Source organism: Ochotona curzoniae, unplaced genomic scaffold (genome assembly GCF_017591425.1).
Source record: "Ochotona curzoniae isolate NIBS_2020 unplaced genomic scaffold, NIBS_Ocur_1.0 contig_4105, whole genome shotgun sequence".
NCBI classification, from domain to species: domain Eukaryota; kingdom Metazoa; phylum Chordata; class Mammalia; order Lagomorpha; family Ochotonidae; genus Ochotona; species Ochotona curzoniae.
The window spans coordinates 4,340,225-4,357,970 of NW_024466129.1; the positions used below are offsets into that span (position 1 = coordinate 4,340,225).

General features: G+C 44.0%; 1 protein-coding gene across 3 annotated transcripts in view; it reads right to left on the reverse strand.

Annotated features, from left to right (window-relative positions):
* ASTN1 (astrotactin 1) overlaps positions 1 to 16,103 on the reverse strand; it is a 295,645-nt gene extending 279,542 nt beyond the window's left edge. For 2 of the 3 annotated variants that reach the window (XM_040984223.1, XM_040984222.1), the window contains exon 1: positions 15,529 to 16,103. In XM_040984223.1, the coding sequence (XP_040840157.1) occupies positions 15,529 to 15,811 (283 nt within the window). In that variant the 5' untranslated portion in view covers positions 15,812 to 16,103. The remainder of the gene's footprint in view (positions 1 to 15,528) is intronic. The other variant, XM_040984224.1, reaches the window with a different exon arrangement.
* Between the last annotated feature and the right edge of the window lie 1,643 nt (positions 16,104 to 17,746).

Consider the following 17,746-nt stretch of genomic DNA (forward strand, 5'->3'; position numbering starts at 1 on the left):
ACCAAAATTTTCAAAAACACTCCAAAATAGGAGAAAACTACAGAAATCCTCCAAGTGGCAGTTACCAATGAAACATTCCTTTACACTTCACTGTTCTTCACAATCAAGATTGTCTATTTAAAAGTGAGATCGGGGAAATTAAGAAGATACTAAATTGACTGGGGCTTTCCTAGTGCATTGCTTGTATTAGGAGCATGACTACTTTATCTGGGAATCCTTAGTGAAACCAGAAAGTTCCTGATTTATACAAGGACAATGACCCTGGGGACCTTAACTGAAGCACTGTGGCTCATCACGCCTTCACTCACTAATAATGAGAGCATGCATGAGAAATCAAGATTCTTCGAGTCAGGATACAAGATATCAAAAAGGCAGGCTTTCAAGAGACACAAGTTATCGACAGTGATTTTGACTCCTGAGGGAGAAAGAAACATTGAACTTCAGAAGACAGATGCAGACAGCAAATTCTCTTCCAGCTCCAACAGCTGTCCGCCTAGCCTCTGCACGCCCCTGTGGCCAGGGAAGGTCCTCTCAGAGCATGCTGCCCGAGTCCTGGGTCACCGTCTCAGCACAGAACTTGGGAGAACGTAAAACTGCCAGGCAGGAGTGTGATTTACATGGCGACCTGGAGATGAAAGCAGCTTTTGCATTTATATTGGGGAAAATCCATTAACTACATAATTTACATTTCCCTCTCAGATCTCCCTGTAGTACGAACATTTCCAAGTTGTTGTCAATGTCCAGTCTTCGGAAGAACATTAACTTCCATCATCACCACCATAATCATCAATCTACATTGTAATGTGAGAATTATAGGAAAGTCAAATTTGCAATGGCCAAGTGCAGGGACATTATTCCGGCCTTGACCATCATCAGCCCATGAGACAGAGCATGCAAATCACTCAGAAATGGCACCCTGAAGCCAGAAACCCACCCTGGCATGCTGTCTGTGTAGGGACCCACCGAGGCAGTATAGGAAGGAGGGAAATTCTTAAAACTTGTAATCATACAAGGATTTTAATAGAGATTCCCAAATACCAGTCTTTTCAGAATGCCTTCGTAATGTAATCTTTCTATGTCCATGAACCAACAGAAATTTATGTTAATTTCTTACTTACAATTAAAATTGACTTTAAAGCAACATTTTGCTTAATTTGAATCTTAGAGACTCAACAAAATGGCAGATTTGACAGGCCTATTATTTTTCTAATACATACGTTAGTGTTGTATCTTTCATACTGCTGCCCAAGTACTATTTAAAAATATTTTTATGTCAATATTCATTTCTCACTTTTCATGACTGACCTACAGTTAGGCAACATAATACCTATGAGAAGCTGTGGGGAGTGTATTTGGAGATTCCTTGAATTATTCTAGCAAAATTTTGTCAAACCTAACATTATTTCAAAACAGTACGTTGTCATTTATTGAACAACGCAGACATTGTAAAATTTCCATGGGGTATCAAAATGCCACTTCTTACATTTTCACTTTGACTACTAACATTCTAAGAAGTCTCTGGAAATTATGAATGCTTCACGTTTCTACAGGCTCTAGTTTGTATTGATGATGAAGCAACTTCTGGGACATGAACTCTATTCGAGATGAGCAAACTAAGCAGGAATAATCCTTACGGCTGAGTCCTAAACAGGTCCAGATAAGATGGGAGTGGAGCTGAAGGAGTGGAGTCAGCTTATAGTATGCTTTATGCCAACGGCTCCAATGATTTCAGGCCACTGGCCTCATCTGGCAGTGACACAGCTTTAAAACGCTTGGGTTTTGTGATATCTCAGTGCACACAGGGAAGCCACATTGGACACAATAAGATTGCAGCTCCTTTCCACAAAGACACTTTAGACTAAAAAGAAATTTCCCACCAGGAATGCCACAGCATGTCAATATCCTGAAACAGACTACAGAAGTGCAGTGATGTTCTCCCCTTGCACTTGGACTAAGAGTGAGATCACCTTCAGCGCCTGTGATATCCTCCAGGGAAACAGACAGCACTGTTGGAGATGCCCTGTCAAGAAAGACCTTGGCATAGAGTGGCCCAGAGACTCTGAGGATGCCTTGGAGCCTTAAGTCTGCAAGCCTCTTATCATCCGATCCCAAGGACTGACTCGCTCAGGGCCAGCACTGGGCATACTCAGATTACTCAATAGGTTCCTTTAGCTTTCAACCTTGAAGAAATCAGCTCTCACTTCTGTTTCTTTGGTGTCAAATGAAGGGGGAAATCCTTTGGATTTAGAATCTCTGTGAAGTAACTCAAACCCTTCCAAGTGGCTTTAGAACAATAACCATTACTCTCGCCTTAATATCAAGACCCCTGGGAAATAAGCCAAAGTTGCTTGAAATGTCAGTTTCTCAATCTGTCTCTCCTGTGACCTTTAAGTAACCCTAACAATGTGCCTTCACAGTGTACTGTATGCCCCAAATCATGAAGAAACACCTTTGAAAGCCCCTTCTTGAAAAGTGCCATGATTTTAAGATTTTTCCTTTTAATGTCTAAATTTTATTTTTGACAATTTTTACATATTTGATTAGGGTGCGAAGGGTCAAGGACTAGTGGAAAGTGGGTGAAACCATTGTTTTGACATTTTCTTTTTCCCTTCCTATATCTGGGGGGCGGGGAGGAATAAGAGGAGAAGCCACACCCAGCCTCCCAACCATCCCAGGGTTCCCCAACATGGGGCATGCTCCAAGGGTCCTGTTCAAATGGTTTTGATAGTTCAACAGTTCTGTATTGCTGCTGATCTTACCACCCCAAACACGATGAAATCTCCCCAGTCTCCACTGGCTAATATAGTCCACTTTAGAGTTTCCGTTTTCCCAGGTATTCACTGCAAACTCTTGGCTGAGGTAGTTGATTGATTTGCTCCAACCTCCATTCTCTGTTATCATACCAGGTGTCCTCTGCAGGCTCCAGTGTACTGCGATATCCTCCACGTGCATCTTGATATGTGTCCATTGCTCCTTCTGAACCACTGAGGAGGCCCAGCTCTGACTCATGCATTCTACGTCAGACCACAGAACCTACAATTTCCCCCATTGTTGGAGCTCTGAGTCCAGCTATTCGTTTGAGGTGGATTCCCAAAGAAACTTCATCTGAGGTGACCCCAGACCTGATTCATGTGTGTGCATGCCAATACAGGGTCCAGCACAGCCCACCCCCCAAATCGGCCTCCACACATTGTTAGTTGCAATTGCTGGGCCAGTTGTCTCCAGCCCTGTCTTCTACGAAAACTAATGGGTGTAGCAGTCCTGGCCAATCTTGCTCACCACACACTGGCTGCCATGCAAACCAGTGGGAGCTGAAGCCTAGTCAAAGTGACTTGCAATAATACCTACCAGACCTGCCTCCTGCTCTGGTTCCTGTGCTTGCCAGTATGTACAGCATTTGGTTCTGTCTATCCCACATGCCATTCAGCTCTTGTACATGTCAATGGGCACTGAAGCCTAGTTCAACCCAGCCAGCCCCACTATCAAGCCCACACATGTGCTGTCGGGTGCGACTCTCTGTCTAGCCATGTGTGTCCCAGTCCTGGTCCTCATTCTCACCAGCTAGAATTGCAACTCAAGAGGGAGGTGTCCACTGTTTTCCTACTGGGCCTACTCCCACTCCCGGATCTTGTACTCTCCAGATGGTACTGCAGTTTAGCTCGACAGAGGTCCCCCTGTGCCACCTCTGCTAGCTGATGCTATGGCAAAGCCCAACCAACACTCACCCCCTCTGGCTCATCAACAGAAACCTTGCCCAACCACAGAACTCTCTCCCATCTCAGAAGCGAGCTGGTTTTACTAAGTAGCTAACCTAACTGGCAACAGAGATTGTTTACATGCAAAGCTCTGCTCTCCATAGAAAACACAGGATGTGTATTACAATGTAGTAACAAGACAGAGCTGTGAGTAGCACAAGGGAATTGGGAGCTCTTTAATTTTTCTGTTTCTTAATAAAGCACTTAATACAAAACAGCATAAACAGCAGGTTCATCAGTGAGAAAATCAAGTATACATACTAACGCTGTCTGTGAGAAGTGTTATTATAGATCTGCTACAACATTCACAAGAAATACCAACTGCCCTGACATTTGAGAATCAGTTCCTAGTGGAGCCACCAGATGAACTTGGTCAACAGTTTCCAAACGCATTGGGTGGAAGCAATCTTCTCAATCAGAGAGCCACGTCTAGACTCTGCCCAGCAGTGTTCACCACATTGAAGTTAGAGTAGACAAACATTTTAAATATTTATTCCTTCATTTTAAAACATCAATAAAAAGCCCACTGCTATCCACATGTATCCTTTAGTTTTTGAAAAATAACTGTAGTTTTCCAAACATATAATAAATGAGAATAACAATGTCTAAGGTATTTTCCAAACCTTTTAAACCTTGATTTAAAAGAAGACACATGGACTCTCGGCTTCTGATTAAACACACCATACCAAGTCATCGGGGCTTGAGTACGCGAAGAAAATCCTGCGACACTCCCACAGGAAGCTATAACAGAGGAATACCTTGATAATGACTGTGCATGTTCCTTAATAGATTACGCCAAAACTCAGATAATATTCATTTATTTTTGGAAATGTTCATAGACTTGAGAGGAGATACAGAGAAAAAGACAGAGGGGGTAGGAGTGGAGGCAATTCCCAAATGTCCACATTAGCAGGGACTGGGCCAGACCAGGACCTGAAGCAAAAATTCAATGCACATTTTCCCACATTGGTAGCAGGAACACCATTGTTTGCACTTGAATTACCTTGCTGCCTCAGAAGAAGGTGGTACAGGAGCCAGAGCCGGAAGCCAACATGATCACAAGTCAGGTACTTAGCCATCATTGTCACTGAGAGACTAAACACCTACTGGTGTACATGGTTTCAAGACCAGTGACAACATGGGAACAAAAAGTACACTTGGAACATTTTGCACACTCTAACTCACCAGCTACACTGAAGCTTGAATGCATCATTTTACAATGCACAGAGCTAAAACATCACGTATTGGTCACCTAGACAATAGTGGTTCACAGAGTCACGTAGTCTTCCAAGTTCTGGCATATTTCAGGACATAATTTCAACAAATCTGATTCATTAATATCACCGTTGATGTGATCATAAAAATCCCTATTTGTTGAAACTTTTCCAAGTTGTGGTAGTATTTACAAATTTCAGTAATATTCTAATATTTCTCTTGAAAGATTAAATTTTTCAGTGGCAACAACTATCAGTTGGTCTCCACTTTGTCATGTTCAAGGAAATGTTGGTCATGTCTGAAAAATAGGATGATAGTTTGCTTGCCCATTACTTCTTCAGATTAAAATTGCAAGTTATAGAAATTCTGTTCCAAAACAGAATCAGACAGTTCAACTGGCAGCAGACATACCACAACTGCAGGGTGTACTTACTGGGCGTGCACTTCATGCATAAGCAGAGGGTACTAATGTGGTCCAATAATAATCTACCTCAAGGAACTTGGCATTTCATAGGGAAGGGGAAACGGGAAGAACATAATTTAATTTTAGAATTATCAGATATATTGTGCATGGAATGTTATGAGAATACAGAAGAACCAGGAACCCTTAGAAGTTTCCTACAAAGTTATATTCATTCTGTGTATAAAAGAATGGAAAGAATGGAGAGGAGAAAATAAAGGTAATAGGTCATGCTACCTATTCAGGAGAGTTGCAGAAATGACTGGCAGGATCTCTCCTCATCCTACTGTTCTTCAGATACAGCCTGGGAGTTTGACGTAAATTCCAGAAATGGACACAGGTCGGTCAGAGCTGATCAGGTACTGTAGCTTTCTTGATGCAAGGCTGCACAAGCCAAGTCAAATCACAGGGCAATGACAAACAGGAGTGGATGGGCCGTCTCCGGAGGAAAGCAGCCTCCTTCCTCTCAGGAAAGGTCTTTCTGGAAGTGTCCTGACTCTTCCACTGAACGTTTTCCTTTGTGGAAACCATGCCCAGACCTGCTGCAACAATCCTACTACTCGTGTATGGGTAAGCCCGCATGCAGGAGTAGTGAAAGCCACAAAGGAGTAGTGAAAGATACATGGTCAGTTATAGCCTTGACCAAGGCAAGCCTCATTACCATCCTTGGTGACCTGAGCCTATAAGTCCCTTATATCTTTTGCATGACCTTGACATTGCCTTATTCTTTTGTGAAATAGAAGAGTTCCAAAGTAACATGAAATTAAGTTGAGCAGGTGCCATAAAGGCAAGATGAAAAGAATGGAGTGCATTTCACGCCTTGCTAAGCACCTTACGCGTTGTCTACAAGGTGGGATAGTCAAAGTATCATAAGCTGGGAAACAAAGACTTTCATGATGTCACCCACATATCTGGAAATGATGCTTTACTTTTATAGCCAGGCAACATTAGCATTCTTGCAGTCTGAAAGTTGTTCTGCTGACTATAAAGAGATTGTACATTACTTGAGGAAAGGAGGACTTCATTTCAAGGAAGACCAGCAGTGGCAAATAAAGCATGGCTTTGGAGATGAACACGGAAGATATTACTTGAATTTAACACTGTGGCATCCATAGGGACTTTGGTGCAATAAAGCAGACCAGGGACAGAATGCCACTGAGAACACAGGGAAACCAACAGGATGCTCCACTTCCCATTCAGTTCCCTGCTTATCGTCTGAGAAAGCAGCCCAGGATGGCCCAAAGCCTTGGGACCATATGCCCATGTGGGAGGCTCAGAAGAAGCTCCTGGCTCCTGGCTTTGGATCAGCTCAGCTCCATCTATTGTGACCTTGTGGGGGATGAACCAGTGGATGGAAGATCCTTCTGTCTCTCCTTTCTGTAAAATCTGACTTTGCAATAAAAATAGATGATATTTTTAAAGAAAGTGAAAAATGAAAAACCAAATCTATACATTTTAGGGGAAGGAATGTATGAGAACAGGTGATTCATAACCAACAGCCTCAATTTGTTAAGTGTGAGGCGTGTTCTTATGCCAATTTTAAAGATATGAAAATTAAATAGAGAACTTAACTATCTTACAAAAGGTTTTGAAATAATCACATAGCGAAATGAGAGGAAAGGCTCACCAAGCTCAATGAAAAAAAAAATAAGCAGTAGGAAAATTAGAACATTTGCCTGTGGATGGGTTGGAATTACAAACAGAGGTGAAAAGAAAGCCGATGAGCAGGCCAACAAAACCCTGGTGCCGTGCCTCCCACTGACCTGTGATAAAACATGCTGTGGGCTGAGGAATACCAGCAACTGAAATCTGCAATGAGATCACTATGAGAAGCAAGAAGCACCCAACAGCGCACAGCACTGTTATTCAGACTTGCTCCAAACTGGATGCAACCAAGGTAAACTTGATGGGTAAACAGCAAGTAACTGAGGAATGTCTGTACAATGGAATGATATTCAACAACAAAAACGAGCTAGCAAAGCAAGAAGAAATGGTTTTACCCGATTCAAAAATGCAACATATCAAGGGTAAACGCAAGCCTGAAAATATTTCATGCTACACAATTACATGACATCATAGAGAAGGCGAAACTGTTCGGATGGCGAAAGAGCAGAGGCTGCCAGAGCTTTGCACTAACGTAAGGAAGACTGCGTAAATGAAGGGCAAGAGATTTTGTCAGAGAGTAAACAATTCCGATTGCTATCAGTCACGGATGCATCATATTCTACATTTATTAAACTTCACAAAACTTTAGAGTTACACAAAATGTTGGGGGAAAAATTGAGTAGGTTGTTTGATCCCTGGATGCACTGCAAAGTGTGACAACCAACACCTTAGGTCTGTCGTAAATGTCTGAATAACCTCAATGATGAAATAGAAAACTGTTAAGTAACTGCAGAAATCAGTACTATTTAAAGACAAAAAAAAAAAACTTTATTCTGACCAATAAAGTTATCTCCACAGAGGCCATAGTTCTTCTACAGCTATACATATGCACCAGAATTGAAAAACACAGTGAATTGGTAACATATTAGGAGCCAAGTTTCTCATTGTTAGAGTGGCATAAACAAGAGAAGAAGCAAGACTGAAACATGAACTAGATAATGGATTGGATAATGCAGTTAATGTTAATTAGGTAATGCAAATTCAAAAATGAGTTAGAGCTAACATCAATATGAGCTTGTGCATAGCTTAATATACATACAGATGGTTGCATAAAGAAAAACACACCGATAGCAATATGAACATATGAGTACCTGTGGGTTAGTCTTCATGCATGTATTTCTTTACCCTACCAGTTGAGAGGGTCTAATAGTCACAGTATAGTAAAAGCGAGCACACCTGTAGCCCAGGTCCTGGTTTCCAATACCATTCCCCAACTCAGAGGAAGTGAGGGTTCCTTGAAGAATGGGTAATTTAGAAAGCAAGCAGCCAATAAACACAGTGCTCATAGAATAGCTCGTAGTGACAGAAGCCACAGACACCAACACACAAAACGAGACAAACCAAAACTCATGCTGAGAAGGATTTCAAGGAGACCTGGGAGCTGACCGAAAGAGATGCCATTACCCAGTGCTGCAGGACACGATTCCACAAGCAAAGTCAATACAGCAATATTGAATTAAACATAAAACTTAAAATAAATTCAGGAATCCATTTGAGGTAAGTAAATGTGTAAATAAATGAACAGGAGAATTCCAAGTCAGTAATGCAGCTCCTCAGCCTTCAGAAGAGGCAGGCCACAGATCTGGTTAGTGTGACCTGCACACAGTATGTCTTCAAAGAGTGAAGCCCAGAAAGGGAGAAAGAGAAGCTTGACAGTGCAGAAGCTGGAAGACTCTGTCAGCCAGGTTGCCAATCACAGAAATAAAAGTTCCTTTGATAAGAGCTCCAGGCTCACCACAACCAACGACAACATAAAGAAAAAAATCTCAATAGAGCAAAATTCTACAAATAGCTGAACAGTACTTTTCAATTCATTAAGATCATAAAAAACAAACCTGATGAACTACTATGCAGAGAAAACTAAAGAGATACAACAACTAAATGAAACCTGAGGTCTCCTGGATAGGATGCTGGAACAGGTGAAGGGTATCAAGTATGAATCAAGTGTGGACTCAACATTAATGATAACACAGTAGCACTGGTTCCACAATGCTAACAACAACAGCAAAAAATAGACCATATTGGGCCCAGCATGGTAGCCTAGCAGCTAACGTCTTCACCTTGAATGCACCAGGATCCCATATGGGCACCGGTTCTAATCCTGGTGGCCTCCACTTCCCATCTAGTTCCTTGCTTCTGGCCTGGGAAAGCAATGGAGGATGGCCCAAAGCCTTGGGACCCTGCATCCAGGTGGGAGACCCGGAAGAGGCTCCAAACTCCTGGTTTCAGATCAGCTCATCTCCAGCCATTGCAGCCACTTGGGGAGTGAATCAATGGCCAGAAGATCTTCCTCTCTGTCTCTCCTCCTCTCTATATATCTGACTTAGCATTAAAAATAAATAAATCTTTAGAAGAAATAGACTATATTATGCAAGATATTAATAGCTAGAGAAACCAGGTTGGGGTATATGGGGAAATCTAGAGTACCATCCAAAATTTTTCTACAAATCTGAAGTTATTCTAGAAAATCTCTTTTTTTCCTTTTTAGAAAAGATCACAACCTTGAATCCTGCCAGGGTCTGTGGAGCTTCTTTTCTGTTCCCATTGGCTTCAAAGTACCTTTCCCATGCTATGTATCTAGCTGTATGTTTCAATTCCTGTATGCATCTTAGGCAACATATTTGACAGAGTACATATAAATGAAATTGCAGTTGTATTTCTCAGCTGGTTTTCATTTTCACACAATGGTATGTGGAATCTTTGTGATTAACTATATAACCATAGACAGATTACATCTAAATATATATATCTTATAGCAAGACCTCAATCTTGCTTCCAGAGGAATAAAGAATTAAACTTACATTTTACTTCTACTCCAAAAACTCCAACGAATTAAATTCAAGCTACATAAGTATATCCAGAATAAGATTTGAAGTGCTGTAAATTTGTCACTCTCCTATTCAAAATTCCTTTGACGTAAAGAAAAATCTACGGGTTTTTGTGCAGAAATAGTAAATTGCAGCCTTCTCAATTCTATAAATTAATGCATTCTGCTAGTATGAGTTATCTAAGTGCTAAAGGCCCTATCCCAAGATTGCAGCTATTCATTCGACCATGCCCTCGGGGGCACTACCAGGCGGTACACATTTGTTTACTTCTAATCCTGGCAGCTCACTATACTAAAAAGTGAAAGGGAAACAAACAAATTCCAATGTTTCTTCTCAGATAAGAATGAGGAGAGAAGTTAAGTACACTTCAGGGGTTTTAGAAAGTTCCTTTTAGGCTTAATCTCACCCACAAGGAGAAAGGTGTGTCCATTATTACACATGAATCCAGCTGAAAGCTCAGCAATAAGAAGCTGCCGTTCAAACAACCTACTAGGCCAGACAGATCCTCAGCACAGGACTACCTAATCAAGAACCCGCGATCCTGGCTAAGGACAGAAACTTTGGATAGTTCCATTTAACAAGGGAGACATTCTAGAGTTCCCAGCTCCCATCTCTGATTCATAGCCCTAATGCCTTCAGAGCCAGGGCTGGGCAAGCAGAATCCAGGAGTGAGAACTGTATCTGAGTTTCCCATGTCAGTGACAGGGATCCAGTGACTGAACTATATCACCTGCTGCTTCCCAATGCACATGAGCAGGAAGCCAGAATCCGGAGTGGATCTGGGATGTGGATCTGGGCGTGGATCTGGCAGGTGCTTCACCATGAGACTCGGGCATCTTAACCAGCTAACGCAAATGCCTACCCCATCAGCATATTACCACCGTCTCTACATGATGACTGTGCTGCCATATTGGAGTCCCCACAGGAACCTGGAAACACAGCTACACAAACCTGGAGAGCATGAGTGACAGACAACTCTCAGATCTATGTTTGGGCAGGACACCTACTTAGCCTGTTACCACTGGATGGGTAATTATATTTAACTGTTATTTGCATAGAAATCATGAAAAACTCTTCTTTACAATGTAGGTAATTTTTTTCTGTATTTTTACCCTTTCCATGCTTTCTTTTATTCAACCATGTAAAGGAAAAGATTGCAATAGTTTCAGGCTTGTAAAGTAACACCAAGAAGAAAGGTTTAGACATCATATTGGTCTGAGTTCAAGCATTGGATCCATCAATTGTTAGCCAGGTGGCCCTAAATAAGTTACCTAAACGTTTTCAATCATCTTGCTTCACTGCTGCTTGGGTGAGTGGTGAGTCAGAAGTTGACATGAGGTCTGTGTTCAAAGCCCATTCTTTAACCACCACACCAGACTGTTGCAGACACTTGAAGCAGCACCTTGGATGTGCCAACTTATTATACCTCTCCAGGCTGAATGATATATCCTCAGGAACACCTTCTTCAAGAAAAACCCATGGCAGAGAAAGCCAAATGCTAAGACGCAAGAGAAACAGCTTTCCTGACTAAGCTCAAGCACTGGGTGTGAGGCAGTGAGCATGTCGATAAACGCATGCAGTTCATTGCACAGAAAACCTAGGAGCCAAACTTCAGGTTAACTCCTAGTCTCAAGGCCAGATATGCTTCCAATCAGGAATATCCACTGCTGTGTAACCTGGATGATTGAGTTTAAGTTGAGCTATGACGTTTTCATCAACTTGACAAGCCTTTAAATTCTTCTAGGAGGAGCAGATACCGGTGCAGCCCACGGCCCAGGGACAGATGCACTTTTAAATGAATGGATTGTTCCCCACCCTCCCTGTCTACAACATTTGCCCAGAACCGGAGATGTGCTGCCACCTCCTTCCTGGCCTGCTCTCCCTGAGAGTACACCTCTCTGCTGGCATGATGGAGCAGAACTGAGAAGAAAGAGAGAAGTACAAGTTCATGGAGAATAGATTCAAGAGTAATGGCACTGCAAGTGGTGAGAGACGCAGTGCCTCTGTGTCTGACATGTTTACTCATGTCATCCAGGTACAGTCCTAGCTGCTCCACTTTTATTCCAGCTCAGTGCTAGCGTGCCTCAGAACAAAGTGTAAAATACGGTCAAGTACTCAGGTCCCAGGTGCTCACGTGCAAACCCAGATTAGGGGTCAGGATTCTGGCTTCAGGCTCGGCCAGTCAGGCAGTGCAGGCATTTGGGAGGGAACCCAGATCTGTCTGTCTCTCTTCTTATGCCTTTCATATGAATCACTACACTTCAAAATGTGAATAAAGTCAATGTATTTACATATTTTAAATGAGGTACAAAAGTTATTTTGTTAGAATTTGAGATAATCTAACAACACATCTGAAAGTAGGGGGTGTAAATTTACTAGGTCAGTAGCACCTGTGTCAGTCACAGTACAGTTGATATTTGTGAGAAAGATGGCAATCCAGAGACAACGGGCCCTGGCTAATTAAAACACTCAACCAGTTTGTAAGCTGTGCAGTCACACACAACATAACAGAAAATCACAAGCAAACTTGAACCTCACAGCCCTGGAGACACTGATTCCTTTACTCAGGCTTATTCTACAAGCACAGCACAAGTGCAGTTGCTAGCAGAGACAGGTCTGGGAGCTGGGCTTCACTCTCTCTAGATGCCTGCTCCGTCTTCCCTCACTGAAGTTTAAGTGGACAGTCATGACTCTGTGGAGCCGGGCACATCTCACTCTCTCTACTTACTCTCCCTCTTCTCCAGCTGACCTCTCTTCTCTACCATGTGCATCTCACGCCTGCCACCATCTTTGCTCTTCTGTGTTCCATGACTTTAGATGCCTTCCCCTTCACTACATGAGACCCAACATGATCTATTTTTATTTACATCACGTGTGTGTGTGTGTGTGTGTGTGTGTTAACCTACGCAAAGCACACAGCAAGGGAACAGACAGAAGCTGTCTGTGAGAGCGGGACAGTTTCACAGACAGGTGAGATTTCAGTTAGAAGAGAGAATGTGTAGCTGTCACTAGCACAAAGTCCAGACAGAGACACAAGCAGACTCTTGGGAAACGCCCCCCAAGGCCATGGCAGTCAAGGAGGGGACAAAACGACCTGAATTTGCCTCTCTGAAGTGATAGCACTTGGTTCTGATTGCAAAAGGAAGCCAACCCTTGTTGTTGTTGCTATTTTTTTTTCCATTTTCCCATCCAACGTGATGAGATCTGATTTTAGTAAAAGACTCTGATCAAGCCCAGTTCTTCTGTGGAATCTGCTGTTACCAGGCAAGCATCTCCTCTGGATCTTTCTAAATTCATACTGCCCAACCAAACATGACTGCTTGCAGCTCCTGGACATGCCTTTGTGTTTTCAAAGACTGGAGACTACTGAGGGTGGGAGTCTGCATGCTAACTGTGCCCAGAAAAGCTAAGCCAATAAATAAATGCATAGTATATTCGCAGGACTGACTAATTCACATTCCTCCAGACATAAAGGCACTGCGTCTCTCACCACTGGCTATGAATGGCAGTGACTTGCAAAGCCATTACCCTTGAGTCTATTCTCCACGAACTTGCACTTCTCTCTTTCTTCTCAGCTCTGCTCCATCATCCCAACACTCTCAGGGAGAGCAGGCCAGGAAGGAGGTGCCAGCACATCTCCGGTTCTGGGCAAATGTTGTAGACAGGGATCTTGGGGAACAATCCATTCATTTAAAAGTGCATCTGTCCCTGGGAAGTGAGAATGTATCTATTCCTGTGTATGAATGCCAAGTTGCACTAGGTTTCCATAGCAACTCCCACAGAGCCTTGCAGTGGGCAGTTTTATACAGAGGTGCAGAAAACCCAATTTTTAACATCTGGGCTCTGCTCTTGGTGTGCACATTGGGATCCTGGTAGGCACATCATAGCTTTAGATGTTGGTTCAGGGATTTTGCATAGAAGCAAATAGGTTTCCTGATACTTGATAATCTAACCTCGCTCTATTCATGCTCTGCACACGTGCCTCTTTATGCACACCAAGCATTCCATGCAGAGTCCAAAACAGCCCCTTCCAAAGCACAGAATCCCCTCCACTCATTCTTGTAGACTCTGAAGAACAGATTGTGCTTGCACATCAGCATGACTGCCACACTAAATGAACGTTCTCTGAATAACCCAGCAATTGTACATTTTAATGAACAACACATCCACAATGTTCCCAGTTCCAGCCTGCCCCCATATTTTATTATGCTATTGGTATTTTCAATGCAAAAGTAAATAGTTCTATCCAGGGTGTAGGTTGGGTTGAATGCATTCGACTGAGCACCAGTGTTACAGGCAATGTACACTAACTTTTCAAAGGGCCAGGCAATTTTAAAAACTGCTTTCCCACAGGAGTTGGGACTAAAACACTAATGTTTTCAGTGTGAGGTGATCTGTTGTGAAGACAGAACAAGAGGGAAATAAGCGGAACCATCGCACATGTAGCTCTAGCCTACACTTGGGCTTCAGGAAGCTGTGTGCTTGCAAGTGAACTTGTGTTGCTAGGGTGCTGAGTGAATGAGTAAATGGAACAGCCTCCTGGCCATTTTCATTGGTGGTGTGGGGTGCCTAGACACTGACTTGCAGTTGTCTTCGAGTTCTCTGCAGGACCAAATGGGGATCATGCTCAGTACTACTGAAGGAATGGATTGCACGGTGGGGTGGCACAGCAGGACAAAAGATACATCTAGATACATGACAAAAGGGGGCCTTTGGGTTAACCAAGTCACAGAGCCTGTGGTGCTTTGCAAGATGTTAGAAGAGCCAGGATAGCTTTTCAACTTGGTAGTGACAAAAGAAAAAAAAAAGGAGGGGTGTGTCTAGGAGTAGTTGAAGGAGTTTTGTGGCCTAACAAATTTATGTGGGAGGGACCAAAAAAAAGGGAGAAATGTAAACAAAGGGAGCGGGTCAGCTGTGATGTGAGATGGAGGCGTGTATGTGGCTGAGAGAGGGGACTGTTACACCAAGCATGGAGGCAGAGCTTCCTAGAACCAGCGGCAGGGCTGGAAGAAACTTGAGGGTTTGGTAGGCCTGGAGTCAGTGACAAAGGGCTTCCAATGAGTGAAGACTAGACCTGCAGCCCGTGACTTCTCGCTTCTGCCAGCAACGTGATCACACCTATTTCTGAACCACAGGGAAAAGAATACGGGCTGGTGGGGGTGCGTGAGGGCGTTAAGGATGGGAGGGAATATGAAGCAAAGAGTCTGTATGTGGCCAAAGAGTGGGGAGAAAAGCTCATCAAAGTCCTGTGGACTACAGCCACAAGTGCTATGTGAATGTGCTCCGGGACCCAAGCTGGGAGGTCAAGGCTGGGCCAGATTTTAGGGAGCCTCCTGTAATCTATTCCGGGGGTTGGGGGGGGACAAGGCGATTTAGCGGGGGCCGCGGGCCCAGCATCCGAGCTGGACGCGGGGAGACGTCAGGTGCACCGAAGCACTAGCCTGCAAGTGCGAGTGGAGGCAGGTCCGGGAGTAGGGCGGATCCAGGGAGACAGGGTGGGGGAGGGGAGGTCGTTGGCGAGTGGGTGTGTAGGGCGAGCCGGAGTGGGGGGTTGGGGGAGGCTGTTCCAGCGCCTCTGGCCGCCTCGACCTCCCCCGGGACTCACCCAGCACGAAGTAGGGCAGTTCCGTGTTCTCCAGGTCGTCTACCACGACCATTTCTCCTGGGAAGTCGTTGCGCACCGAGAAGAGGAGCTTGGGCTCGGAGGCCGAGGGGCTGTGCATGATGCTCAGGTCGTTCTCGCGCAGGAAGGGCAGCGCCGACACCGTGATGCTTTTGAGCTTACACTCCAGCTCCTTGGATGCATCCACGTCGCCCGCCGCCGTGGCTAGCACCGCCGCCGGCCCCCAGCAGCAGGCTAGCAGGACGCAGAGCCGGGTTAAAGCCATCTTGAGCCCCGGCCGCCTTCCTCCCAGCGCTGCGATGGTGGGGGAGCCAGCGAGCGAGGAGGGAGAGAGCAAGAGAGCGGGAGGCGGGGGAGGTTGGGGAGGGGATGCAGAGCCCCGGCGAGCCCGGGTCCCCGGGAAGGGATGATGCTCTCACAGCGCTGGCGTGAAGCTCTGATGTGTGGAGAGCCCTGGGTCTTTGTTTCCCGGAGCTGCTTATCTGGGGAAGGCAAAAGAAAAAAAAAAGGGGGAGGGGGTGATGGGGAGAGGCAAAAAAAAAGGAAGGAAAGACGTTGGGAGGAAAGAGGAAGGGAGTCCAGGATTCCAGGGAATCAGGTCAACCTCCAGCTGGCTGCCTGGGCTGCTCTCCTGTGCACCCGGAGCAGGAGCCGAGAGCACTCGGCTATTAACTACCTGCACTGCATTTTTAAAAACCAGTCTTGGCGGTGCAAGATCTTCCCTCATGCATCATCACCCAGATGGCTTGGAAAAGGCTCACGGAGCACACGCCTTAAAGAGCGCTTCCTGCTAGCAGCAAATCCTCCCGGTGGTTTGGTGGATGTAGTTTGTTCCATTCTTATTCCCCCACTAGCTGGATTGTTTCACTGAATAACTAAATATTGGATAAAGGCACATGGACACATTCGTCCTCTTCAACTTTGTAAAATAGTAATGGCTGTGTTTCAGTATAGATAGGCGGATAGATGGTTATGGACAAAAAGAACAAAATCAGTGATATACAGTTAAGGGGACCAGAGCTTCTACTTGTGATTTCTTTCTGCCTCATCACAATTCATTTCTGTCACAAAGGTTATCTCCAGCACCAGTAAGAAGACCATTTGGGGGGATACTCTGATAGACAAAGCAGTGTTGGCCTGAAGAAAGACAGAGCCTTTATTTTAGAAGACACAGTAGACAGAACTGAGAGAAAATATGGAAAACAAAAGTTGCCGGAGTGTCACCCGAGTCAGTCGCAGTCCAATCAGGACTGGATGGATGTTTTGCTCCCCAACCAAGAAATCTGAGAACTTGCAACAGGAACAACAAAACCCCCTGGCATGTGCTGCCAGCAGTACTGGATGGTTCTACATCTCATACAGGAAAGCAGTTATCTAGCAAACTCTCATGAGAAACTCATGTTTCAGTCTACTGGATTGTGGCATGGAACTGCACTTTCACATAACTAACAACTTATTTCAAAAGTATGCTCCCCCAACATCGTGCATTCAGTGCTGATTTAATACTAGATGCTATAAAACAAAGACTGATCCACACCGTGCCCACTCTCCAGCAAAACTGTGACTAGAAATGATCATTTGCTGATTGCACTTGGCATAAATCGATTCACGTATGCAAATGTATGTCCTCCCAAATAGTTTGTCATAGGTTTCACAAAATCAGCCTAATTGAGTAAAGGAAATCAGGTGTGTCTAAGGACGTGTTTAAGGAGAGAATTATCTTTTTTTCCACCCACCAAAAAGAGGACAAAGGTAATTTGACACAAGCTGAGTTTAAATCGGATGTAGCTGAGAATTAACTTGGAGCTACATCACCATGTAGCATTCTAAGTTGCTGCAGAAAATGATGTGTCAGCTAATGACCTTTCAAATACTCACCCATGTCTTCAGTGCCCCCCAAGAGGTACTGAGGGAGGTGAAATCCCCACTATACTATTCTTCCTTATATTCCTTAGCATAAAACAAAACAAAACAAAAAAGGTTAGTTTAGGTAGACAAGGTTATTTGCCATTGAATAAAGTGATGCCAAAAAAAAAAAAGAAAGAATGTGAGGCATAGTACGAAAACCATGAAGTCCTCTTTTAGTAGAATCTCTCTCTCTCTCTCTCTCTCTCTCTCTCTCTCTCTCTCTCTCTTTTTCATTAAAATGGCTACAGTCATATGGTTTTATTCTCTGGCCACAATGTGCCCATATGGGATG